This window comes from Zea mays, chromosome 5 (assembly GCF_902167145.1).
Source record: "Zea mays cultivar B73 chromosome 5, Zm-B73-REFERENCE-NAM-5.0, whole genome shotgun sequence".
In the NCBI taxonomy this organism is placed as follows: Eukaryota; Viridiplantae; Streptophyta; class Magnoliopsida; order Poales; family Poaceae; genus Zea; species Zea mays.
In genome coordinates, this window is record NC_050100.1 from 212,625,511 (window position 1) to 212,652,555 (window position 27,045).

Sequence of the window (27,045 nt, forward strand, 5' to 3'; positions counted from 1 at the left end):
GTTCTAACACTTGTGAGCGCCTTGCCTTTGCTCCTCTCCTTTTTGGGTTTGGCCATATTTGGACAGTTGTCCCTGAAGTGGCCCTTCTCCCCACATGCGAAGCATCCTCTCTTCCTTTACTTTTTCCTGTCAATGTTAAAGAGAAGATCCTCGACCTGCAGGGGCACACCCATTAGATTAATCTTGCGGATCATCCTCATTACCTTTCCGACGCGTCGGATTGTTTCTTCGTCCTCGGAGGATGATGTGCATGGTTGATTATCTTCATCATCATCACTTTCTTCTTCTTCTTCCTCTTCTTCGCTTGAGGAACTTGGAGTGGGAGCCTTCTTTTTGCCCTTCCTTTCATCACATGCAAAAGCATATGGCTTTGAGGAAGTTGGCTCCTCTCCCTGACTCATTTTTCGCGACATCTCAAAGGCCGTGATTTTCCCAATCACAATGGTCGGGGTCATGTTGCTCAAGTCCTCCATGTTGTGAAGGATGGTGATGATGCTCCCATATTTTTGTTGTGGTAGCAGGGAGATAATCTTCCTCACAATGTCCGCATCACCTAGCTTATTAATGCCAATAGAGTTGAGCTCATTGATTATTAGATTCAAACGAGAATACATGTCTCTAACAAGCTCATCATCTTTCATAGCAAAAGAATTATACTCATTTAAGACTAGGCAATGTTTTTGCTCACGGACATTGGATGTGCCGTCATGGAGCTCATGCAATTTTAGCCAAATCTCATTAGCAGTTTTCAGAGTAAATACTTGATTGAAAATATCCATGCTAAGAGATTCATACAAGCAATTTTTGGCTCTAGCATTTAAATGGATTTCTTTTTCCTCACTCGTGGTGGGTTTCTCGGGATTCTTGAGGGGTTTCATCCCGTCACGAGTGACTCTCCAAACACCTAGATCAACGGCCTCTAGGTAGCAAGCCATTCTAGCACTATAATATGGGAAATTAGTGCCGTCGAAGTGTGGTGGCCTATGGGTATCCATCCCTTCCTCTAAAAAGTGTCGGCTCTTTTAGCGGTGAAGCTAAAACGTTTCAAATGAGCCAAACCGGCTCTGATACCAATTGAAGGAAACGGGTGACGCCTAAGAGGGGGGGGGGGTGAATTAGGACTTCTAAAACTTTTACTAAACTTGGCCACAATTAAATCCCTAGAGCAAAACCTATGCAAGAATCAAAACTAGAATGTGCAAACTAGGTTTTGTCTAAGTGTTGCTATCTCTACCGCAAAGGCTAAGTTTCAATCTACACTAAATAAGTATGACAACAAGATTGAAACTTAAATGCTTAATATAAATGCGGAATGTAAAGAGCTAAGTAGAGAAGCAAACTCTCGTGGATGACGCCGGTATTTTTACCGAGGTATCCGGAACCGCGCAAGGTCCCGACTAATCCTCGTTGGTGCCCCTACGCAAAGGGAAGCCCACGCGAGGGCCAAGCACCTCGGTCGAGTAACTCCGTAGAGAGCCGCGGGCCTTCTCCACGCGCAAGTGGTGCTCCGCTTCCGGCTCCTCTCGGACGCTCCCCGCCGTCTCCACTATCGAGCTTCCGGCCGAAACGCCGCGGGCCTCGTTCCCTCCGGTACACGGTGGCGGCCGTGACACAAACACGGTTGTCACGGTCTCGCAAGACTTTCGCCCCACTCGGTACAATTACAACGGCTCGCGCAAGAGCCGAGGGGTTGTGAGGTTTATCTAAACTCACTCAACTAACTAGGATTCACCTAGAGCAAGCGCTAAAGCGGTCTAACTAACCTAAGCACTTCGCAAAGCACCTACGCTAATCACCGAGTGATTCTATTAAGCACTTGGGTGTTTGAGCACTTGGAAATATGCACTATGTGTATTGGAATGTTGCTTGGGCTCTCACACTTGAGAATGGCCGGTTGGGGTGTTATTTATAGCCTCCACACCCTCAACTAGCCGTTGGACAGAAAGCAGCAGCTTTCTGTCGTCGGGTGCACCGGACAGTCCGGTGCACCACCGGACACTGAACAGTAGATGTCCGGTGCGCCTATGTCAGCCGACCGTTGGCGTCTGTAGCAGTCGACCGTTGGATCCGACCGTTGGATTCGACCGTTGCCGTCTGCCCGTTGGCACACCGGACAGTCCGGTGCACACCGGACAGTCCGGTGCTACAGCCCGAGAGCGCCTGCCTGCGGCCTCTCTGCGCAGACCATCCGGTTGTCCCACCGGACAGTCCGGTGCACACCGGACAGGTACTGTGCACTGTCCGGTGCGCCACCAGGCGCTGGCTGACAGCCCTCTTCTCAGGTTTCTTTGCTGATTTCTATGGGCTTCTTTTGTTCTTGAGTCTTGGACTTCTATGCATCTTTTTATGTCTTCATTTGAGGTGTTGCATCCTCATTGCCTTGGTCCAATCCTCTTCGCATCCTGTGAACTACAAACACAAACACTAGAAACCTTATTAGTTCACGGATTGTGTTGTTCATCAAACACCAAAACTCAATTAGCCAAAAGGCCCGGGGTCCATTTTCCTTACACCCGGAACCAATCTGGATCTGCTTGGTGGTGTCGCCACTGGGGTCGAGAGGGACGACCTTAACCGTCTCCGTTGGCTCGAAGTTGCCGGCATGACGCTTCACGTCTGGCACCTCTTTGGAGAGGTTCTCCAGGTCGGCGATGAGGGCCTCGGACTCAGCGAGGGCCTCGGCGTACTCCACGCACTCCACGTCGCATTCGAACGCGTGTTTGTACGTGGGGCCAACGGTGATGACCCCGTTGGGGCCCGACATCTTGAGCTTCAGGTAGGTGTAGTTGGGGGCGGCCATGAACTTCGCGTAGCATGGCCTCCCCAGTACCGCGTGGTAGGTTCCTCGGAACCCGACCACCTCGAACGTCAAGGTCTCCCTTCGGAAGTTGGAGGGTGTTCCGAAGCAGACGGGAAGGTCGAGTCGTCCGAGGGGCTGGACGTGCTTCCCAGGGATGATCCCGTGGAAGGGCGCAGCGCCTGCCCGGACGGAGGACAGATCGACGCGCAGGAGCCTGAGGGTCTCGGCGTAGATGATGTTGAGGCAGCTGCCTCCGTCCATCAGGACCTTGGTGAGCCTGACGTCGCCGACGATGGGGTCGACGACGAGCGGGTATTTCCCCGGGCTCGGCACGTGGTCGGGGTGGTCAGCTTGGTCGAAGGTGATGGGCTTGTCGGACCAGTCTAGGTAGACTGGCGCCGCCACCTTCACCGAGTAGACCTCCCGACGCTCTTGCTTGCGATGCCGAGCCGAGGCATTCGCCGCATGCCCACCGTAGATCATGAAGCAGTCGCGGACCTCGGGGTACTCTCCTGCTTGGTGATCTTCCTTCTTGTCGTCGTCGCGGGCCCTGCCACCCTCTGCGGGCGGCCCGACCCTGTGGAAGTGGCGCCGAAGCATGACACACTCCTCGAGGGTGTGCTTGACGGGCCCCTGATGGTAGGGGCACGACTCCTTGAGCATCTTGTCGAAGAGGTTAGCACCTCCGGGGGGCTTCCGAGGGTTCTTGTACTCGGCGGCGGCGACAAGGTCCGCGTCGGCGGCGTCGCGTTTCGATTGCGACTTCTTCTTGCCTTTCTTCTTGGCGCCGCGCGGAGTAGACGCCTCGGGAGCCCCTTCCGATGGGCGGCCCTGGGGCTGATTGTCCTTTCGGAAGATAGCCTCGACCGCCTCCTGGCCAGAGGCGAACTTGGTGGCGATGTCCATCAGCTCGCTCGCCCTGGTGGGGGTCTTGCGACCCAACTTACTCACCAGGTCGCGGCAGGTGGTGCCGGCAAGGAACGCGCCGATGACATCCGAGTCGGTGATGTTGGGCAGCTCGGTGCGCTGCTTCGAGAATCGCCGGATGTAGTCCCGGAGCGACTCTCCCGGCTGTTGCTGGCAGCTTCGGGGGTCCCAGGAATTCCCGGGGCACACGTACGTGCCCTGGAAATTGCCGGCGAAGGCTTGGACCAAGTCATCCCAGTTGGAGATCTGCCCCGGAGGCAGGTGCTCCAACCAGGCGCGAGCAGTGTCGGAGAGGAACAGGGGGAGGTTGCGGATGATGAGGTTATCGTCGTCCGTTCCACCCAGTTGGCAGGCCAGGCGGTAGTCTGCGAGCCACAGTTCCGGCCTCGTTTCCCCCGAGTACTTTGTGATAGTAGTCGGGGGTCGGAACCGGGTCGGGAACGGCGCCCGTCGGATGGCCCGACTGAAGGCCTGCGGACCGGGTAGTTCGGGCGAGGGACTCCGATCCTCCCCGCTGTCGTAGCGCCCCCACGCCTGGGGTGGTAGCCTCGGCGCACCCTTTCGTCGAGATGGGCCCGACGGTCGCGACGATGGTGCTCGTTGCCGAGGTGGCCCGGGGCCGCAGGCGCGGTGTTGCACGTGCGCCCGGTGTAGATCGAGGCTTCCCGCATGAATCGGGAAGTCGCGGCGTGAGGTTCCGAGGGGTATCCCTGCCTTCGGGAGGCAGTGCTCTCGGCCCGTCGGGCCGCAGCGCCTTCCAGGAGATTCTTGAGCTCTCCCTGGATTCGCCGACCCTCGATGGTTGATGGCTCCGACATCGTGCGGAGGAGCATCGCGGCGGCTGCCAGGTTCTGACCGACCCCACTGGATGCGGGTGGCGGTCTGACCCTGACGTCGTTGGCGACGCGGTGCTGGAAACCCTGGGGCAGGTGACGTATTTCTCCGGCCGAGGGTTGGCCCGCCCATACCTGCCCGACGTCCCGGCGGATCGTCTCAAGCGCTCCTGTTCCCTCGTCGAGCCTGGCCTGCGCCCCGCGGACTTGCTCGAGCTGTGGGTCGTGACCCCCCGCCGGAACGGGGACCACAGCTAGCTCCCGCGGGATGTCGGCGCGAGGCACCGGCCTAGGAAGATCACCGTCCTCCGGCATGCCAAGATGGTTGCCTTCGGAGGGATCCCCTAGCTCGACGTGGAAACATTCGCGGCTTGGGCCGCAGTCCTCGTCGTCAAGGCTGCGGCTACCGTCGGAACAGCCGGAGAGGCAGTAGTCACATGCGGTCATGAAGTCCCGCATGGCACTGGGGTTGCCAAATCCAGAGAAATCCCAACAGATGCTGGGATCGTCATCTTCCTCGGACCCAGAGGGCCCGTAGGTCGAGACGTCCGTCAATCGGTCCCAAGGCGACCGCATACGAAACCCCAGTGGGGTTGCACTCGCCTCAATGAGAGCGCCCGCCAAAGCGAGGTCGCTAGGCGGGTTGAGGCCGAGTCGAAATGACGTAGGATGGGAATTAGTGAGTACCTTTTGGTCGACGCGGAGCGACGTAGTCACATCGGGACTGGTTGCACCGTCGTCTCAGGTACGAGGGCGACGTCCTGCAAGCTCTCCGCGAGTGCGCTGGCGTCGTCCACTTGCTCAGGATTGGCGTGTCGCGGGGGGACGGCGCTCGCCTTTGTCTCGAACGCGAGGTCGACGCCCGGCGTGCCCTCCGTTGGGGCGCTGGGGACGTCGATTCGCTCGACAGCTGACGAAGCGCGGCCTCCTGCTTGGCCTTGGTTGCCCCGCCTCCTCCTCCGTTGGCGGGGGAGAGGACGGGGCGAGCTCGAATGTTGTTCTTCCACCACGCGGGGAAGATGTCGTCGATTCTGCCGCCGGCGGGCGGGTTGTCGGCCGCCATTGTCGTTGTCGCGCGGCGGTGGAAGGAGTATCATGCCATAGCTGCCGTCGAAGGACATGAACTCAAGACTCCCGAAACGGAGCACCGTCCCGGGCCGGAGAGGTTGCTGGAGACTGCCCATCTGGAGCTTGACGGGAAGCTGTTCGTCAGCACGCAACAGGCCCCTACCTGGCGCGCCAACTGTCGGCGTTTCGAGACCGGGGGGTCCCTGAGCCGACGAGTGAGTGTGCCACGTGCCCCAGCTCAGATGGGTCGAGCGCGTGGGCGAGCGCGAAGGGGGGAGAGCGAGGTGGCCGGAGACGGGCGTGAGAGAGGTGGAAATCCCGCGGCCTTCGTGTTCGTCCCGCACCCAGGTCGGGTGCGCTTGCGGTAGGGGGTTACAAGCGTCCACGCGGGTGAGGGAAGCGAGCGGCCCCAAGAGAGCGCCTGTCCCGTCCTCGTCCCGCGCGGCCAACCTCCTCTAAGAAGGCCCTGGTCCTTCCTTTTATAGGCGTAAGGAGAGGATCCAGGTGTACAATGGGGATGTAGCAGTGTGCTACGTGTCTAGCGGAGGGAGAGCTAGCGCCCTAAGTACATGCCAATGTGGCAGCCGGAGAGATCTTGGCACCCTGCTGGCGTGATGTCGTGGCTGTCGGAGGAGCAACGGAGCTTGACGGAGGGACAGCTGTCGGAGCGGTCGAGTCCTTGCTGACGTCCTCCTGCTTCCGTAAGAGAGCTGAGAGCCGCCGTCGTCACAGGGCACGCGGGGCGCCATCATTGCCTATCTGGCGGAGCTAGCCAGATGGGACACCGGTCTTGTTCTCTGCGGCCCAAGTCGGCTCGGGGTAGGGTGATGATGGCGCTTCCCGTTGACGCGGCGGGCCTGTGCCCGAGGTCGGGCGACGTGGGGGCTCCTCCGAAGCTGGGGTCGAGTCTGTCTTCCGTGGCCGAGGCCGAGCCCGAGCCCCTGGGTCGGGCGAGGCGGAGGTCGTTCGGCAGAGGCCAGGGCGGAGTCCGAGCCCTGGGGTCGGGCGAAGCGGAGTTCGTCGTCTTCCGGGGCTGAGCCCGAGTCCGAGCCCTGGGTCGGGCGGAGCGGAGTTCGCCGTCTTCCGGGTCTTAGCCCGAGTCCGAGCCCTGGGTCGGGCGGAGCGGAGTTCGCCGTCTTCCGGGGCTGAGCCCGAGTCCGAGCCCTGGGTCGGGCGGAGCGGAGTTCGCCGTCTTCCGGGTCTTAGCCCGAGTCCGAGCCCTGGGTCGGGCGGAGCGGAGTTCGCCGTCTTCCGGGTCTTAGCCCGAGTCCGAGCCCTGGGTCGGGCGGAGCGGAGTTCGCCGTCTTCCGGGTCTTAGCCCGAGTCCGAGCCCTGGGTCGGGCGGAGCGGAGTTCGCCGTCTTCCGGGTCTTAGCCCGAGTCCGAGCCCTGGGTCGGGCGGAGCGGAGTTTCCTATGGCGCCTTCGGCAAGGCCTGACTGCCTGTTAGTCTCACTCTGTCAAGTGGCACTGCAGTCGGAGTGGCGCAGGCGGCGCTGTCCTTCTGTTAGACCGGTCAGTGGAGCGGCGAAGTGACGGCGGTCACTTCGGCTCTGCCGGGGGGCGCGTGTCAGGATAAAGGTGTCAGGCCACCTTTGCGTTAAATGCTCCTGCGACTCGGTCGGTCGGTGCGGCGATTTAGTCAGGGTTGCTTCTTAGCGAAGGCAAGGTCTCGGGCGAGCTAGAGATGTGTCCGCCGTTAAAGGGGGGCCTCGGGCGAGACGGAAATCCCCCGGGGTCGGCCGCCCTTGTCCGAGGCTAGGCTCGGGCGAGGCGTGATCGAGTCACTCGTATGGACTGGTCCCTGACTTAATCGCACCCATCAGGCCTTTGCAGCTTTATGCTGATGGGGGTTACCAGCTGAGAATTAGGCGTCTTGAGGGTACCCCTAATTATGGTCCCCGACAATCCTTTTTAATAATTTCAGGAATTTTAACTAAAGATGCTACTGGGGTGCTACCAATGTTCTCTAGCTTAGTAGTTAGCTCATCATTGTGTATGCTAAGAATTTCCATTTTCTCTAGCAGATTTTCAATAGTATTTTGGGAGCTAGCTAACTTAGCCTTAAGTTTTTCATTCTTTTTAATAAGGCCATCATCGGTAGCAGTGGATGGAGCACTAGACTCTAATAGCTCAATTTTAGTTGACAACTCACTATTTAAGTTTGCAAAAGTTTCAAATTTTTCTAGCAAACCTTTGTAATCAATTTGGGAGCTAATCAACTTATTTTTCAAGGTTTTAAGTTGAGCTTTTTGCTTTGTGCAAACATCCTGGAAAAATTCAACGGCTTCCGCAAGCTCATCTACAGAGAGCTTTCCCTCACCTTCATCATCACTACTACTTTCATCACTAGAGGATGGAATGCTTTTGTTACCTCTTGCCATAAGGCATTTGTGTGATGACCGTGAGGAGCGTGATGAGGACCGGTGGCTGCGCGTCCTTGGAGGTTCGTCTTCACTAGAAGAATCATCCCAAGTTCTAACACTTGTTAGCGCCTTGCCTTTGCTCCTCTCCTTTTTGGGTTTGGCCATAGTTGGACAGCTGTCCCTGAAGTGGCCCTTCTCCCTACATGCGAAGCATCCTCTCTTTCTTTGCTTTTTTCTATCAATGTTAAAGAGAATATCTTCGACATGCAGAGGCACACCCATTAGATTAATCTTGCGGATCATCCCCATTACCTTTTCGACGCGTCGGATTGTTTCTTCGTCCTCGGAGGATGATGTGCATGGTTGATTATCTTCATCATCATCACTTTCTTCTTCTTCCTCTTCTTCACTTGAGGAACTTGGAGTGGAAGCCTTCTTTTTACCCTTCCTTTCATCACATGCAAACACATATGGTTTTGAGGAAGTTGGCTCCTCTCCCCGACACATTTTTCGCGACATCTCGAAAGCCGCGATTTTCCCAATTACAATGGTCGGGGTCATGTTACTCAAGTCCTCCATGTTGTGAAGGATGGTGATGATGCTCCCATATCTTCGTTGTGGCAGCAGGGAGATAATCTTCCTCACAATGTCCGCATCACCTAGCTTATTTATGCCAATAGAGTTGAGCTCATTGATGATTAGATTTAAACGAGAATATATGTCTCTAACAAGCTCATCATCTCTCATAGCAAAAGTATTATACTCATTTAAGACTAGGCAATGTTTTTGCTCACAGACATTTGATGTGCCGTCATGGAGCTCATGCAATTTTAGCCAAATCTCATTAGCATTTTTCAAGGTAAATACTTGATTAAAAATATCCATGCTAAGAGATTCATACAAGCAATTTTTGGCTCTAGCATTTAAATGAATTTCTTTTTCCTCACTCGCGGTGGGTTTTTCGGGATTCTTGGGGGTTTCATCCCGTCGCGAGTGACTCTCCAAACACCTAGATCAACGACCTCTAGGTAACAAGCCATTCTAGCACTATAATATGGGAAGTTAGTGCCGTCGAAGTGTGGTGGCCTATGGGTATCCATCCCTTCCTCTAAAAAGCGTCGGCTCTTTTAGCGGTGAAGCTAAAGCGTTTCAAATGAGCCAAACCAGGCTCTGATACCACTTGTAGGAAACGAGTGACGCCTAAGAGGGGGGGTGAATTAGGACTTCTAAAACTTTTACTAAACTAGGCCACAATTAAATCCCTAGAGCAAAACCTATGCCAATAATCAAACTAGAATGTGCAAACTAGGTTTTGTCTAAGTGTTGCTATCTCTACCGCAAAGGCTAAGTTTCAATCTACACTAGATAAGTATGAATACAAGATTGAAACTTAAATGCTTAATATAAATGCGGAAACTTAAAGAGCAAAGTAGAGAAGCAAACTCTCGTGGATGACGCCGATATTTTTACCGAGGTATCCGGAACCGCGCAAGGTCCCGACTAATCCTCGTTGGTGCCCCTACGCAAAGGGAAGCCCACGCGAGGGCCAAGCACCTCGGTAGAGTAACTCCGTAGAGAGCCGCGGGCCTTCCCCACGCGCAAGTGGTGTTCCGCTTCTGGCTCCTCTCGGACGCTCCCCGCCGTCTCCACTATCGAGCTTCCGGCCGAAACGCCGCGGGCCTCGTTCCCTCCGGTACACGGTGGCGGCCGTGACACAAACGCGGTTGTCACGGTCTCGCAAGACTCTCGCCCCACTCGGTACAATTACAACGACTCACGCAAGAGCCGAGGGGTTGTGAGGTTTGTCTAAACTCACTCAACAATCTAGGGTTCACCTAGAGCAAGCGCTAAAGCGGTCTAACTAACCTAAGCACTTCGCAAAGCACCTACGCTAATCACCAAGTGATTCTATTAAGCACTTGGGTGTTTGAGCTCCTGGAAATGTGCACTATATGCCTTGGCATGTTGCTTGGGCTCCCACACCTTCAAATGGCCGGTTGGGTGAAGTATATATAGGCCCCAACTCCAAAATAGCCGTTGGAGAAAAGCTGCAGTTCTCTGCGGCACACCGGACAGTCCGGTGGTGCACCGGACAGCGCACTGTTGCCTGTCCGGTGCGCCTAACCGTTGCCCTATCAGAGCAGGTGACCGTTGGCGCCGCAGGCTTTCCACACCGGACAGTCTAGTGCTCACACCGGACAGTCCGGTGGTCTTTTCTCCGAGTGCCACCTGGAACTAGCCGTTGGGCTGGAGTTCCCTGGTGCACCGGACAGTCCGGTGCGCCTCGCACAGACAGTCCGCAGCAGCACACTTGGACTTTTCTTGGATCCTCTTAATGTCTTTTTTTGAGGTGTTGCTTTCCTCAATTCCTTAGTCCAAGTAAATCTTGCATCCTGTGAACTACAAACATAAACACTAGAAAACTTATTAGTTCACGGATTGTGTTGTTCATCAAAACACCAAAACTCAATTAGCCAAATGGCTCGGGGTCCATTTTCCTTACACTTCCGTTGAACATGGTTGCACTAAGCACATAGACATCCGGTATCACTTTTTGAGAGATCACTAACAAAAGGTATATCAAAATTGCTTATGTTAGCACCCACAACCAATTAGTCGATATCTTCACCAAGCCCCTGGATGAAAAGACCTTCATCAAGCTTAGGAATGAACTCAATATCCTTGATTCTCAGAACTTTGATTAAAATCTTACACACATTGCTAATTTATATACCTTTGATCATATCTCTTTTATTTGGTACAAATGCATATTTCTTATTCTTCTTGTGCCAAGACTAAGACTAATATGCTTCCATGAGTATCTCTATGATTAGTCTTAGATTGAAAGGGAAATGGAGATTTTGGCAAAGGCAAGGCTTTCACTACGACTCCATCGGTACCATTTATCCTTTTCCCTACTCACGAACTTTCATTCATATCCTTTTTCAAAAGGAAGAGAGAGTAAAAGGCCTCTAGTTCTCTTCGTTGTTGGCGCTTAATGATAAAGGGGGAGAGAATAATAGGCCCAAAGCAAAAGGACCGCACCACCACCCTATTTTTTTTAAAAAAAACTTTTTAAAAAAGGGGGAGAGACTATTCAAATTGCACAACCCTCTTGACAGCTAAGTAGAGAACTTCTTCAGGAGAGCTTTTATTTAGCCAAAGGAAAAGCATTTAAAACACGGGGAGAATTTTCAAAAAAATTGAAAATTCCTTTTGAAATCATATTCTTATACCATTGGCTATTTGCAAAAGAATTTGAAAAGACCTTTCGAAAAGATTTGCAAAAACAAGCTAAGTAGTCCAGAATGTTAAACTAGATCAAAGCAACCATATATGTTTAAAACTACTTTCATTTCAAAGTGACTTATGCACATCTGACAAATTGCAAACTAGTTACATTTATATGCTTTATAGTTGCTTTGGTTTGTGTTGGCATCAATCATCAAAAAGGGGAGATTGAAAGGGAAATGGCCTCAACATTTCCTATAATCGATTTTGATGTTTGACGTCCATCATAAACCATGTGGACTAACTAGTTTGACCAGTGGATGTTTTTCTCAGGTGCATAAAGTTCAACATAAACATTTAAAGAAAAGGACTTGAGAGAATTCTACAAAGTTTGGAGCATACAAAATCTGGTGCATCCAGTGGCGCACCAGACACTGTTCGATGCCTTGGTTGAGCACCTCGCGAACTGGCCGCTCTCGGGTTTTCTCAGAGCACGCCCGCTAAGATTCATCGGACTGTCTGGTGCACCACCGAACTGTCCGATGAGACAACGGAGCAACGGTCAGCTTCGCTAACGGTTGACTACGGAACAGTCTGACCGTCAGAAGTCAGAGACAGTCTGCGATGTCAGATCGCACCGGACTGTCCGGTGCCATAAGAAGACAGAAGACTTTAACAATCAACAGCTCCAAACCCCAACGATCGGCTGACGTGGCACTCACCGTACAATGAATAATAGAGTGTCCGATGCACCACCGTTGTGTCCATCGACAACAAAGTCAGTCAACGGCTAGAAAGTGGCTGGATGCTATAAATACCCCCAACCACCTTCATTCAAGCCATCCAAAAACACAATCAAAGCATTCAATACTCTCCAAGCTCCAAATTTAAATTAAGTGTTTAGTGACTTGAGAGAGGGTGATTTGTGTTTCTTTTATTCCTCTTGTTGCTTGGTTGTTTTCTTTTCTCATTCTAAATTTTCCAAGTGTTTTGTAAAGCAAGCAAGAGACACCTAATTATGTGGTGATCCTTGCGGGGTCTTAGTGACCCGTGTGATTAAGAAGAAGCACTAGACCAGACTAAGTGACCGATTGAGAGAGAGAAAGAGTTGGAATAGACCCGGCCTTTGTGGCCTCCTCAATGGGGAGTAGTTTCATTGGAACCGAACCTCGGGAAACAAATCACCATGTTCATTTGTGTTGATCTTCATCACTCAATTAGTTTCTTCCCTCTCCTCTCTCTCTAAAAGTTCTCTTGCTCATATTGTTTTGAGTTAGTTCCAAAAGTTATCCGCATTGATTGCGCAACTCATAACAAGAAGAACTATCTTCTGCATTCCGAATTCAACATTATTTATCTCTAACCCTAACCCCGGGTGAAGTGCGTGTTCAAAATTTATAATTTTCAGGTTTCGCCTATCCACTCCCCTCTAGAGTAGATTATTTAATAACTATAAGGGACTTAATAGAGTAGATTATTTGGCTTAAAATTTGGTATTTTCATCACTTTCTAAATTTAAATTTATAGGGTGAGAGATGTAAATTGATTTTATGTATAATCAAACTGTTTTCACTCTACAATTTATAATATACTCTTCAGCTCACTCTACTATAATAGAAATGTACCAAATAAATATCTTCTCCATATATCCAAGTATCCAACAATAATATACAAATGTATTTTATATAAACTGTATTCATGTCTAAATTATAATTATTAGAATCAAACTCAATTCAAGGATCCAAACTGGGTCTAAACATAATCGCATAATCGCGTTCATCGTTCCAAACTTCTAGAATAGGTTTGAACTTCGATTATTCTAAGTTCTAAATCAGCTGGCAAATGGTCATAGGAAGGGGAAAGCCACACGAAGGACCCTTCAGCCGCCACGCGACGCGACCAAGTGGACGAACCGCAACAGGCAAGTCTTCGCTTCGCTCCTCTCTGCGGCTCCCTCCGGCGAGCGGCGATGGCCTTCTCACCCCCGCTGATCGACTGGGAGGCGGAGAGCTACCCTGCCTACCCAGATTTCGCGGCCATTCCCCTTTTCGTCGTCTTCTTCCTCGTCGTCCGTTTCTTCCTCGACCGCTTCGTATTCGAGGTTGTAGTTTTTCCCGCTCATTTTTACAACATTTCTCGTTTGCTGTACGTATCATTATCAACGATGCTCGAGCCAGTTATTTTATAGAGTACGAAGAGAGGGAGTCGAGGACTCGAGGTTTCGACGAACTATATGGATTGTGAGCAGGTGCTTGCGTGCTCATGATTAGCAAGGGTGGAAATCCAAAGGATCTGTCAATCAATTCACTATCATTTCAGGATTTGCTAAGTACTATTTATGTCACTCACAATCTCACATGTAACTCGTGAGCTTACATGCTATTGAGACATGGAGTAGCAAAACCTGAATTCCTATTTAACTTAACCATCATTCAAGTATATGTTGATCTGAGTGAGTGTCCTTACGGAGGCGCCTATTAGGCAGAAAATTTCGGAGGCACGGTCACGCTAGGTTGCTAAGACGATGCGCCAATTGTTTATTAAAGTAGCTGCATCTACGCAATTCCACACTTGGCTGATTTTTATTTCTTCTTGTTCTAGTAAATCTAAAGGAGATCACTTGTGAGCTGTGGCTGTACCTTGTTGCCTTGTTGGGATTTGGGAATGAATGAGAGTTATTTGGCATCTTCCAGATGAACTTTAATTTTCTTTTTTTTCCCAGAAGGGAGGCCTATGCATGCATTAGACCTCATCCAGCATTTTGTTCATAGTGGTTAGCCAGGAAGCTGATTTTCAAGGAGGAGGATGAGAAGAAGCTTGGCCCTACTACATATGCAGGCAAGAGAAAGATCAGGAAATTTAAAGAATCAGCTTGGAAATGCATGTATTTTCTTTCTGGGGAGCTATTGGCATTGTCTGTGACGTACAACGAGCCATGGTTCACAACCACAAGAAATTTCTGGGTTGGACCAGGCGATCAGATCTGGCCAGATCAAAAAATTAAGTATGTTGAACGTCTTCTCGATTTTGAGGGGGCAAGATCTTCTTTGGCCAGATTTTTATAATTTTATTTGTACCAAGTTATAGCAAATGTTATTTTATTTCCCAGATTGAAACTCAAGACAGTCTATATGTATGTTGCTGGCTTTTACACATACTCGATATTTGCCCTTTTGTTTTGGGAAATAAGGCGCTCAGACTTCGGTATTTCAATGACTCATCATGTAGCAACCGTCTGTCTGATAGCACTGTCTTACATATTCAGGTACACTGGCTATCTATATTTTTTTATTTATATTTGAATCCAAGTCAAGTTGCATTCTCATACATCTTTCTTCTCAACACATACTCAGACACTGATGGTTTGTGAATATTTCTTTATAGTGCCAGTTGCATTTTAAACACAATATCATTTGAAAATCGTTTTTCTAAAACAGATTTGCTCGGGTGGGTTCAGTTGTCCTTGCCATTCATGATGCTACTGATGTGTTCCTGGAGCTTGGAAAAATTTCCAAGTATAGTGGCCATGAGTTGTTTGCAGATGTTTCATTTCTTGTTTTCGTCAGTTCTTGGGTACTCCTCCGCCTTATATATTATCCGTTCTGGATTCTCTGGAGCACGAGGTAAAGATGAGTAACTAATGCATGGGTCTGTATACTTTAGGGGCTCGGTATTAATAAAACTATGCACTTATTCTTAAATTTCAGCTATGAAGTTGTTCTGACTCTAGACAAGGAAAAGCATAAAGTTGACGGGCCAATATACTACTATGTATTCAACAGTCTTCTCTTCTCTCTACTTGTTCTACACATATATTGGTGGGTTTTAATGTATCGGATGCTTGTGAAGCAAATACAGTCTAGAGGGCACGTTGGCGATGATATACGATCTGGTAGGTTCTCCTTTTCCTTAGATTCTTCTGTTATTATATGAGGTTGAACTTAAAATTGGATAAAACATTCTTTGGAGTTAAATTCTGGTTATAGTTGAATATACCACCAGCTCTTAGTATTCCAGCCATGCATGTATTTATCATGGGGCTCATTCATTATCTATCACTTGCTAAAAGACTAACACGTACTATAAGAATCAGATTTATTTATGTATCATAAGACTCACTGTTACCCACCTTCATGTAGATTCTGAAGGTGAAGAGGAACATGAGGATTGATTGAGCTGTGTAGAGTTGGAAGATAATAAGTAACATGGGGATGGATTGAGCTGTATAAGTTCCAAAGGCGAAAAGGAATACGTGGATGGATTGAGCTGTGTAAATTCTGAAGGTGTATCAAATCATTCTGCTGTTTTTCTTCTGTCCTTGTTCTTGATAAGTAACAATAAATTAGTGCCCTTCTCTAGGTGAGCATCATCGATAGATGTCACTTGGGCATTATCATTATCTATTGATGTAAAATCAGGTCACATTGCATAGCACACACACAACAGTTAATGGAAAATGTTAGCAGTGCACATGTCTGCCTCTACCTTGGCCAGTTCCCCCTTTCAATACTGGGCTTAAATCAATGCTAACTTATCATAAAGCTCTAGCGAAAGGATCTCTAATTGAGTTGGTTAGATGGTCTGAGTAGCACTCCTCAGGTCCTGGTTAGATTTTCTGCCAGAGTGAATTTCAGGCCAGGGTTAAAAAAATCCCCTCATCTATCCCACACCAAAGCATTGCGTATGGATGGGGCAGGTGTTCGAAAGTTTTCTCGATTTGCGTAAGAAAATCTTCTTAATATAATGCCATGTGGTTGTCTTAACCCTGCGGGTCGAGTTTTTTATTATAAAGATTTTTGAAACAATAAGAATGTTGCAATTTATGCTACCTTCTCTAAGCTACAATTCATATTTACTTTTACTAATGATAGCACCGAAGCATATTATAACTTATGTTCATGGGTCGTTTTAAATCGTTTTGATAGACCACCAGTCTATGACATTCAAAATATGATATCTTACTATCAATCGAATGCCATTGGTATGGTGGTAGCTTCTGTTGCTAGTCATCTGAAATGTTGGAATTATCTTTTATAATTTCTCTTATAGTACTTCCCTATACATTTTACCTTACCTTTTGTTATCAGAACATGCTCTAACAATAGAATATTTCAAGTGAACTTACAAAACAGAAGTGTAGTATTGTAGTACCAAGATAATGAAATAAGCAATCTGCCAAAAAAAACTGTTCACTATGAGCTTCTGGTGCGAAAGGGATTCTAGTTGAGATGGTTAGGTGGTCTGAATGACACTCTTCAGGTAAAAAAATCCCCGGTCTTCTTCTTAAATGAAATACCATATGGAATGGTACCGTAGCTACTATTGGGTAGATCTGGTGGTGAGGACATCTGATCCCCTTTAAGATCTATTCTGATATTTTGGCGAAGCGACCTTGATCCAGGGCCTTCTTGTTGCATACCTTATGGTCTTATCAAACTTTCTTGCCTTTTCTTTTTGTGCTTGAGGATCCTGGCTGCTCTATCCCTGGGGCTCAAATTCACTGGCATCTGAAACCAGTGGACTGGTAATAGGTCCACCTCACCAGTTGTTAGAATATTGAGGTTTGATATACTTTTTATGGCATTGTCTGGTACTAATGTACTATGCCCACCTCCATTGATGAAAGAGATATCTGAGATGAAATTGGCAAACAGTTACCGAATGTGTGTATGATAAATTATAGGTGTACTGTGTACATACCATGCAATAATATTGATCTGGGATCCAATTGTTTTGACTTTTGATACTCTATAAAGTAGAAACTAAAACCACTTCAAAGGTCTTCAGTAGTATAGCACAGAAATGAGAACTTGTACATGATCAATGGGCTTTGTCAGAACTAGGAGTACACTATTAGTTCTTGTTTGGATCCTAATGTAGGAAGATATCTGGAAATTATTTGTCTAAAAATTTAGAAGGAATAAATAATTAAAGATAAACTCTAAAGAGGCAAGCCAATGTAAAATATAAATATATAATACAGTTATACAGATGAGCTGCATCCTTTTGCACCCACAGTGAAGTTTTGCAGAGTATTGATTCAATCAAATTGGATGCTTTTTCAGAAGATAAACATATCACTACATGATAGTTTAGAGTATGGCGGTTTATTAATGGATTAACCTGTGCCTATAGTGCTTAAGATAAATAGACCAGTTCATGATTAATATAGAAATAGATTACTTATTCTGCTGGTGACAGAGGCAGCGTCCCCCCCCTCCAATTCCATAAACATTCTGCTGCTGCTCATATACCATGGCGAGCTGTGAAGGTACTACATTCCTTCTCTGTATCTGCTGTTTCTCTTGCATTCTATACTGCTCTGGGCTGTTCGCTTCGGATTAAAGTCGGATGTTTGGACTGCTGCAGCTACAATTCATAGAGACAAAAACACTATAGAAGCAGTAGAATCTGGTACAAATTAAAGCCAAGCGAACAGTAAGTGAACTATTAGTCTACGTCACAAAAAACCATTTTCTTGTGACTATTATTGTTTGCAGTGGCGGTGGAGTTGGTACAATTGCTATCAGAATCCTCCGTGAGCAGGAGCCAAGAATCCACTTCCTCTAGGCCCTAACTTGTAGTTGTCTGTGGCTGCTGCTATGTGCACTCTGCTCCCTCCGCCGCCTCCCCCATCGCTTGGGGTGCTCTTACAGTTTGGGGTACTCTTACAGTATCAATAATTTCTAAGTTTTTGATTATTTTGGACCTTCTGGAGGGATTTGTGCTGTCTCCGGAGGTGTGTGATGAGCATAGGTGGAGGTTCTCGACTTTTGTTGGTGCTGTTCAGTTTGATGGCTAGGAGTTCATATGGCGAAGTTGGGCTCCAAAAGAAGTCAATTCTTCCTTTGGCTCGCTTTTCATAACCGTTCTTGGACGGCTGATAGGCTTGCTAAGAAATGACTGCCACATCCTAGCTGTGTTTTGTGTGATCAGGAGGAGCACATTCAACACATCATAATTGAATATGTGTTTTCAGGATAAATCTGCTTCTCTGTACTCCGTAGCTGTGGTCTTGACGTACTAGCTCCTACAACAGCGGGGGAATGGTGGTTATAGGACCGAGAAATTAGTCACCCCTTCCTACCGAAAATGAGTGAATTCTCTGTTTGTTCTTAGAGCGTGGATGCTTTGGAAACAGCGAAATGATAGAGTATTCGACGGGTCTGCACCTTCGATCCAATGTATCCCAAGGCACATTGAAGAGGAAAAGCACTTGTGATCCCTAAGGCCTCGTTCGTTTGTCTCGGATTGCACCCGGAATCGTTCCAGCTAATCAAAGTTTATATAAATTAGAGAAGCAATCCGGTTAGGAATCGTTCCGACCCACCAATCCGGCACAAACGAACTAGGCCTAAGAGAGCTTGCGAGACTGTCCATAACTGCTATGTAAAGCTGACCTGCTGTTGACGTATAGGAGGCTTTAAGGGCTCTTGCTGGATCCGACCTAAGACTGTCTCCAGCAACGTCCCATAAATTTCGTCCTCTAAATGAATATTCTCTGTCCTTTACAGCACATTCTAAAAAATCATGTCCTCTATATCATTTCAGTCTCCAGCAACGTCCCCTAAAAATGGTCCTCTAAAGCTACAGTGTTAACAGAATTCATTTTCTCCATTTCATTTTATTATATTTGATTTATTTTCATAACACGCTAATTCTTATAATTGAAGCACGAAAATAGTTTTTAATTTATTAACAATATTTATTTTTCGAACTAACCTTCACACATTCGAATGGGAAATTGGATTTTTGTTCTTCGTACAACACTCGTCCACTCGTCCAGGGACTTTGACGAGCGACTCCGTGTCCACATCCAAGCGGCACCGCGCCAGCTCCTCCACACCGTCGAGCAAAGATCCAGGGCACCACTACCCAGCTCCACACCGCCGACAAGTGACTCCGCGTCCATAGCCGAGCGACACCGCGCCAGTGGATAGAAGTCCTCCCCATCTTAGATCCACAGAGCTGTCGCCGAGCTTCTCCACGGCGCCGCCATCGCCAAACGACTCTGCGCCACCGCAGCAGAGCGCCTACCGCTCTGGTGGTCGTCCTCAGCGGTCAAGCTTCGTCGAGCCGTTGCAGGCGAGGACCATGCATGTTGTTCGTAGGTGTAGGTCGTAGCGCTCTGGTTGCGGGATAGAGGACGAACAATGTTTCTCTACATGTAGCGGCTCAAACAGAGACTCTAAATTTTAGAGTGCCTTTTAGGGTTCCTTATTGGACGGATAAAGGAGCACAATATCCTCTAAATTTAGAGTACATGTTGTTTTACAGTTCGTTGCTGGAGAGAGTCTAAGGCTGGCTCCAGCAAGAGCCCCTAAAGCCTCCTATACTCTAAATATAGAGGAACAAACGGTTCTCTACGCTCTCCAGCAGCGTCCTCTAAACGGTCATCTAAATTTAGAGGACGCTGCTGGATTCTCTCTGTATAGAGTTTCTCTAAACGGCCATCTATCCATTTGAATATTTTAAATAACCAGTTTAGCAAACCTAAAATATGTAATATATTTAAGAGTATGACAAATACGTATGTACAAAAAATAAAAAATATCTCTAATATAGATATTTGCGTATAGAGGACGTGATTTAGAGGACGTTGTTGGAGAGAAAGGAGATATAGAGGATAAAATCTTTTAGAGGAGACTGCGCTGTCTCCAGCAACGTCCTCTATATTCATCCTCTATATCTGTCCTTTACAGTCTCCTCTAAAAGATTTCATCCTCTATATTTCATTTCTCTCCAACAACGTCCTCTAAATCACGTCCTCTATACTCAAATATCCATATTAAAGACATTTTTAAATTTTATTTTTTGTACATACGTATTTATCATACTCTCAAATGTATTGTATATATTTTAGTTTTGCTAAACCGGTTATTTAAAGTAGTCAAATGGATAGAGGATCGTTTGGAGAAACTCTATATATAGAGAATTCAGCAGCGTTCTTTAAATTTAGAGGACCGTTTAGAGGACGTTGTTGGAGAGCGTAGATGACCGTTTGATCCTCTATATTTAGGGTAGAGAACCTTTTAGAGGACCTTGTTGGAGCCAGCCAAAGGATGGATATAGAGAATGAATATAGAGGACGTTGCTGGATACAACCTACTACCCCTCCTCTTGCTTTGGGCCTTAGCAGGAGGATTCAGTGATGTTTGACGGCCCTCTCACTTCTTAATACAATGAAACACAATTGTCCTATATTTTTGAGGAAAAAAGTTATTTTTGGACAACTTTTAAGCCTAGAAATCTATTCTTCCATGTACACGAGGAGTAGAGATAGCAATGGGGATCCGATTCCCGATTTCCTGCGGGGAATTCCTCCATTAGTGGATGGAGATAGAAAAGTTTCTTCCCCCGCGGGAATGTAAACAGGGAAAAATTCTCCGGGTAAACGGAACGGGGATGAGAAAGCATTTCCTATCCCCATTTCCCGCAGGGACCTGTCAAACTTACATGTGACGATGTTTTCATATAATAATTAATTATAAAAATAAATAATTACATTGTTAAGAGATCACTCATTATTTAAATGTGTTTATTTTAATGTACACATAATGATTTCTTACATCTGACACTGTGTATAAGTGACAATGTTTTGTATTAATAACATATAAAGTGCGTCCTAACTATAATTTTAGCGGGGACGGGGATCTCCGATGGGGATTTATTTCCACGGAGAACGGAGATGGGAAGAAATGCCTCCCGCAAGCGTTCGTGGGATCCCCGTGCGAAAAAAAATTCATCCCAGAGACCGGGAAGCTAAAACCCGACGGGAAATTTCCCGTTGCCATCCCTAAGGGGAGTATTAAGCAGCCCTCCCAACAATTGAGCACAGCTTGGGACCCTGTTGGATATTAATTAAGAAAATATTTAATTAATTAGATATGTTGCTTTAAGATGTGTGGAGATTTTTTTTTTTAAAAAAGGAGGAAACCAAAGGTCAAAGAATTTATAACAAAAAAGGAAGTAAAGGGTGCAGATGCCCCTCGCTCTCTTTATGAATATCTTTTGCAAAAGAGAAAGGAATGCAACTTTGAGATAGAATGACCGATGTGGATACTTTGCTTTTGCCTCGAATATTTATTAGAGAATGGGCGGTAAACCTTTTCATTTTAATTTTTAGGACAAACTTAAACAGTCTACAGCAGATACCAAATATTTTATATCATGCAAAAAATGCCGTCATGGCTAGGAATTATACCTGCTTTCTTTGCAGTATGTGTTGGCAACGGAGGTAGGAAGTTCATGCACACAATCAAATTCTTCGTTGGCACCTGTCTACACTTGGTCTTTACTAAGCTATTTGAGTTCTTCAGCACCAACATCGAGCGCTATTGCCACCGTTTTTGCATTTTACAAACTATAACTACAGTAATAGAATACAAAGGGGAAAATAACAAACAAAATGGAAACATTGCTCTATCCTTATTCTACCAACAGTTACATAATCTGTAGATGTAGTAATGTACCATGCTTAGACTAGGTTGTGCTCTTTTTTTAATCTTTGTACAGTTCAGCTGATTGAGATTTGCTTCGACTTCTGACAGGATGCAGCACCAGTTGCTTCACTTTGTATTATTTACATTTTCTACTGGGAAACAACTGCTGGATACTTCTTGCCACAGACCGTCTCCGTTGGTGTCATCTTGGCCCAGAAAGCTCCACTGCTTGCACCAACAGTGACGAGTCGTCCGTCAGGTCAGAGTGGCAGCGGCTGAAGGAGAACTCAGGCACCTTGAATTTGTGTGACTCAGTGTGTTGTAACGCCTCCCACCGCTCTGCAAGTCCATCGCCTTCCAGCATCCGGACCACCTCTGACATCTTGGGCCTGTGACCAGGGAGGAACTGAGTACATAGCAGTGCTACTTGCACCATCTCCTCCAGCTCAATGCGGTCATATTTGCTCCCCAGGCCCTTGTCGACAAGTATGTCCAGCTGCTTCTCTTGGTGCATCTTCTTCACCTGAACAGCATCAATGTCTGTTATCTCAGGTATGATCATATGCCACAAGTTGTGTAGACCATATTAAAATGGTACTGAATTAACTTACCCAGTCTAACATGGCTCCCTTCTGATTTGATGACTTCCCAAACTCCAGTGCAGTCTGACCAGTGATCAGCTCCAGCAGCAGAATTCCAAAACCAAAGACATCTGTTTTCTCAGATGACTGGCCAGTCGAGAGGTACTCGGGAGCGATGTGGCCAACAGTTCCGCGCACAGCTGTGGTGACATGCGATTCACGGTGGTCTAGGAGCTTTGCAAGCCCAAAGTCCCCGACAATTGCTTCACAACAGTCATCTAGCAGTATGTTTGCTGCCTTAACGTCTCTGTGGATGATCTTGGGATCACACTGCTCGTGCAGATAAAGTAGACCTCGTGCTGCCCCAAGTGCTATCCTCTTTCTGGTGATCCAGTCCAGTGGTGGCTTCCCTGTAGTTTGAGTTGGTGAGGGAAAAAATTAATGTTTTGGTTATAAGGGAATCGTATTGTTTGTCTAATATTCTGCCCAAAGGAGAGGAAACGGAACGAAAGAATCAAATTGTAAATCTTCTTTTATTCTGCTTCATAGCTTGGATAGGTTCTGTCATCAATTATATCAAGCAGTCACATTGTTCGGAAAAAGAAAATCAAGCAGTCATGTTTAATTCCATATACATTTACTTGAGAAAAATTAATCTTCAACAAAGAAAAGCACGTGACACTGGTGACTAGTGCATTCATAACTTGAAAACTGCTTACCTTTCAGGCGCAACGCGACACTCCCATTCGACATGTACGGATAGACCAGTAGCCTCTCACTGGCAGTCATGCAGAACCCATAGAGTCTGAGGAGGTTCCTGTGCACTGCTAAGCTGATCATCTCGACTTCAGTCTGAAACTGTGCTTCCCCGCCTGCAGCATTACCATCTTTGAGCCTCTTGACGGCTACAAGACTTCCATCTGGAAGCTGCCCCCGGTAAACAATACCAAACCCGCCTTTTCCTAATATGTTCTTGCTGCTGAAGTTTTCTGTTGCAGCCTGGAGCTCTCTGAATTGAAACCGCTTCATATTTCCGAGGTTGCCGTTCTCTATGTGCTGATGATCTGCAGTAGCCAATACAGTATGGTAACTGATACCGTCAAGACTCACGATCAAAATACTGAGTTCATGAATTGATTAGTAACTTGAGCATTTTACCTACCATCAACGTTGAAAAGAGTCTTCCGGTTTCGCCTACACCTCCACCAGAATAGTGAACCAACGGCAAGGAACAGAAGGCTGATGCAGGCAGTTGTAGCACCAAATGCAATTGCAACTTTATGGCTCTTAGCTTTTGCAGGAATCACAGTTCCTTTAGATAAAAATTGTCATTAGATCAATTTGCTAACTACGTACAAAATTATACTTGAATATCTGCGCTAATTGAGCACAAGTGTCTTTAATATAATTGCTAGCATCATGAACTGATTGATTCTGCATACCCTGTGTGTTATTCAGTCCGTAAGACATTGGCATAGGTAAAGACCCATAACAATCTTGTTCCATGGTTGCTGCACAGATCAGTGGATTCCCTACAATGCTGCAAGCGAATGGTGTGAATACTATTCCTGGTAACTCAAAATTTGGAGGTAAATATGTTTCAGTGGAAGTGGAAATTTTGATCAAGATAAATAACAGCAGGCTATAGCCTTACTTGAAAGTCCTTGTCAGGGACCCTGGGATTGGACCACTCAAATTATTGTATGACAGATCCCTGAGAGAAATGCAAGTTAACAGTGATCAATGATCACCACATAGCCAACACAAGACACATATCACAACAGCAAAACAAGCAATGAGTACTCACAGGAAAATAAGGTGTGACAAATTAGTTGATGATGAAGGGAAGGCACCAGACAATGTGTTGTTGTTAAGCCTCCTAGTAACAGCACAATGTTGGAGTAATTAAAAGTAAGAATAGACACTTGTGTCTCCTGAGGAACAACAGGACATGAATAGAAAACCTCCAGAATAGCATTCAAGACAAGTACGGTGGAACAAACTTCCAACTGTTCAAAGCTAGTACAGTGGAGCAGAATTGCACTCACAAATACTGAAGGCTTTCAAGGTGGCCCACAGAGCTTGGGATTTCTCCAGAGAAGTGGTTGCTGGACAGATCAAGCGTTTTGAGCTTTCTTAGCTTTCCAATCTCTGCTGGGATTAACCCGTTTATGTTGTTGTTCTGCAGAAGACTATAAATATACAAAAAATGAGATCTCCTCTTGCCCCAATAAACATAGTAAACATAGAAATTAACGAAGCTAATCTTGGCAGCAAAACTTACACTGTCTCAAGGTTGGTCAGATTCCCTATACTTGGGGAGAGAATTCCAGAAAGGTTCTGGCTTGGTGCTTCTCTGCCAAATGGAAATAGCCACAGAAACAATAAGATACAGAGGAAACATTGATTGAGCTGGAACACACACAAATGGTAGGTGGCTTGCTTACAAGCCGGTGACAAGGTTCTCTGGAGAGCAAGTGACCATTGTCCAGCTGCAAGGATCCACAGAGTCTTGGTCCCAGTTCTTCAGTACACCATGAGGATCCTTGAGGTAGTTCTTGATCATCATGAGAGCTTGAACTGCAAACAAAGGAGAGACTCACTGCAACAATGTAGCAAAAAGGGAAAAACGAATAGACAAATATTTCTTTCACAGAGTTGTTTGGTCTGAGAGCATCACAGGGATGATTACAAGGACCAACGAAAGAGAACAAACACAAAAATAAACAAGATGCCTCTTGATTTGGGACGGAATATTGACCTTCATAGTTTACACCCTTGGGGGAGAGAAGGCCGCTTGCAGGCCCGCAAGAGCAGAAGAAGAGCAGCACCAGGGCCAGGGAGGAAGCAGCAACAACCTCCCCCATTGCCAAGGCAGCGCAAGAGTGTGGCCTCCTCGGCAACAAGTTCAGGAGCTTGCTCCGTGTTCAATGTCAAGCATGGAAGCAAGAGTGAGGCCAAGGTGAGGAAGAATCGTGCAGCCTTTCTCTCTTCCCAGAACCAAATTCTCAGTGGCAGTGGAAGCCTACCAGGGGTGCCGGATGCCTCTGCTCTGAGAACCTGTCAGTGTAGCAAGCAAATGACCAAAAGAAGATGCCTGTGCTCTGGCCGCAAGCAAAGCAGGAAAACAAAAGGAGGGGGGAGGAGCAAGGGCCGGGGCCGAGGGGGTGGAGGGGACAAACATGCCTGCCACCTGAGCCTGTTTGGAATAGAAAAATTACAGCAAAGGAGGCAAGAAAATTCCTCCTTACTCTCTCCCCTCTCACCCTTCCTTCCTTTTGCGTTCTTGGGACCTGTGAAGAACGAAACCAGGTTATGAAAAACAGTGACGGCTAACTTAAGGTGCCTAGTCTAATCTAGTCCAAAGTTTATAGATTATTATTGATCCCACTCAAGAAAGACACCAGCTTTATTGGAGTGTGGGTGTGTTGCAGTGGAGCAAAGACTATGACAGATCACGACTGACAACGGCAACTTTCAACTGATTGGCGATTCTTGCCACAAAAGAATTCTCCAAAGGATGGGCAGTTGGACAAATAGCTAGGGAAGTGGGAGTTCTGGTGGGAGCGATAAACAACCGGGGCAATGTGTCTTTAGTAGGAGGGACTGGGGAGGGAGAGGGAGGATAATGACAGGGAGGAGGTGCCTCTCGGTTCTCACCTGACCTGAAGTGGAGGAGGAAGTGGACAAGGGAATTTTGGTCTTCTTGCTGTGTGGATGGGGAATCAAGAACCAACTAAAAGCTACGCAATCCCGGTCACAAGAACAAGAGGGACAGTAGTACTATATACCATCATGCTCATGCTGTCTACTGTAGCGGAATAGCAGCAGCCTGGGCTCTGGGTTACTACCACGTCTTGTTTGTCTCACTTCACTTGGCAGTTTGTACAAAAGAAAGATTACTATCATGCAAATGCTTGCACGAATACATGCTTGTAAAAGCTCTTAGTAAGCGTCTGAAAAAAGGTTCCAAGAAAAAAGGGGTAGAGAGAGATTCTAATTAGCTTCTCTTTTGCATAAGCAATTATTAGAGCTCCTGCCATTGGCGTTTCAAAAAAAATTATATTAGAGGGTCACCCGTGCTTTCCTGTGTCATGTGATGGAAGTAGATGGGTGCATGTACAAGAGTGGTGTTTAAGGAAGGGGGACTGGAGGTTTGTGTGGTGCCTAGGGCAGCAAGATTGCTAATCGCCTAATCAGCATGGTGATGATCCAGGACGCCATCAACCTCGTTTCCTTGTTTGATCTGCAAAGAACGGCTGGAGACAGGCGACGGGCATGCTCTACCTGTCCTTGCGATTGGAATCATTGCCGACGCTAGGCTCGCGTTGCACGAAAGACGTGACCTTTCTTTTCAGTGAAACGAGGGATGCTTTGCTGCCTGTCCCCCCCGGTTCGCTTTTTCTCTTTTTTCCTCTGCCGCACCTCTCGCTTTGTGTCGTTGTATGTGTGTGTGTGTAAAGAGCAAAAGCTGGTTGCCGATGTGCCATACCGACCGTACCCTACAGGTATGGTTGGGAATGCAAAGAGATAAGAGGGGGAGATTAAAGCGTACACGGACACGGGGGCATGAAAAAACCGAAAAGGATAGGTTGTCAGTGTAGACAAAAATGATAGCCTGGGGTTTTTTTTCTGATGTTCCTGTCCTGCATGTAGAGGTGAGCATGGTTGATGAAGCTCCCAAGCATGGGGTCGTGAGTCATAATGTTGCTTCGGCCGTCCAAATCTCAACTTCGTGTCCAAGCCTGCATCATTGGCATGGTTGGTTTTCTAAGGACGAGCTTCGGTTGGATGGATGA

The 27,045-nt window shown here is 47.2% G+C and overlaps 2 protein-coding genes and 1 long non-coding RNA gene across 8 annotated transcripts; 1 reads left to right on the plus strand and 2 right to left on the minus strand.

Annotated features, from left to right (window-relative positions):
* The first annotated feature begins 13,143 nt into the window (after window positions 1-13,143).
* Window positions 13,144-15,693, plus strand: LOC100216857 (ASC1-like protein 2). The gene is made up of 6 exons (NM_001359510.1): window positions 13,144-13,324; window positions 13,995-14,227; window positions 14,333-14,488; window positions 14,661-14,846; window positions 14,931-15,115; window positions 15,363-15,693. The coding sequence occupies exons 1-6, from the start codon at window positions 13,193-13,195 to the stop codon at window positions 15,392-15,394; spliced, it is 924 nt and encodes a 307-aa protein (NP_001346439.1). The 5' UTR covers window positions 13,144-13,192; the 3' UTR covers window positions 15,395-15,693.
* Window positions 15,694-16,239: 546 nt separating this feature from the next.
* Window positions 16,240-19,799, minus strand: LOC109940001 (uncharacterized). Its single transcript, XR_002262529.3, has 2 exons — window positions 18,946-19,799; window positions 16,240-17,592 (listed from the first exon to the last, which is right to left on the minus strand). It is a non-coding gene; the product is annotated as an uncharacterized lncRNA (long non-coding RNA).
* Window positions 19,800-21,461: 1,662 nt separating this feature from the next.
* LOC100280233 (putative leucine-rich repeat receptor-like protein kinase family protein) lies at window positions 21,462-25,990 on the minus strand. Of its 6 annotated transcripts, none has more exons than XM_035967958.1 (13): window positions 25,907-25,990; window positions 25,433-25,539; window positions 25,008-25,306; window positions 24,694-24,826; window positions 24,531-24,602; window positions 24,295-24,438; window positions 24,054-24,125; window positions 23,901-23,960; window positions 23,689-23,786; window positions 23,409-23,558; window positions 22,966-23,310; window positions 22,277-22,656; window positions 21,462-22,188 (listed from the first exon to the last, which is right to left on the minus strand). In XM_035967958.1, the coding sequence occupies exons 3-13, from the start codon at window positions 25,111-25,113 to the stop codon at window positions 21,868-21,870; spliced, it is 1,881 nt and encodes a 626-aa protein (XP_035823851.1). In that variant the 5' UTR covers window positions 25,114-25,306; window positions 25,433-25,539; window positions 25,907-25,990; the 3' UTR covers window positions 21,462-21,867.
* Window positions 25,991-27,045: the final 1,055 nt, after the last annotated feature.

Excerpts from the sequence above, each read along its gene's own strand:
- LOC100280233 (XM_035967958.1), bottom strand. The coding sequence starts at position 25,113 with ATGGGGGAGGTTGTTGCTGCTTCCTCCCTGGCCCTGGTGCTGCTCTTC. Across the intron at positions 24,827-25,007 it reads CAAGGGTGTAAACTATGAAG|TTCAAGCTCTCATGATGATC; the intron begins GTCAATATTCCG and ends CTTTGTTTGCAG. Across the intron at positions 22,657-22,965 it reads TGTCGCGTTGCGCCTGAAAG|GGAAGCCACCACTGGACTGG; the intron begins GTAAGCAGTTTT and ends CTCAAACTACAG.
- LOC100216857 (NM_001359510.1), top strand. The coding sequence starts at position 13,193 with ATGGCCTTCTCACCCCCGCTGATCGACTGGGAGGCGGAGAGCTACCCT. Across the intron at positions 14,847-14,930 it reads TGGATTCTCTGGAGCACGAG|CTATGAAGTTGTTCTGACTC; the intron begins GTAAAGATGAGT and ends CTTAAATTTCAG. Across the intron at positions 15,116-15,362 it reads TGGCGATGATATACGATCTG|ATTCTGAAGGTGAAGAGGAA; the intron begins GTAGGTTCTCCT and ends ACCTTCATGTAG.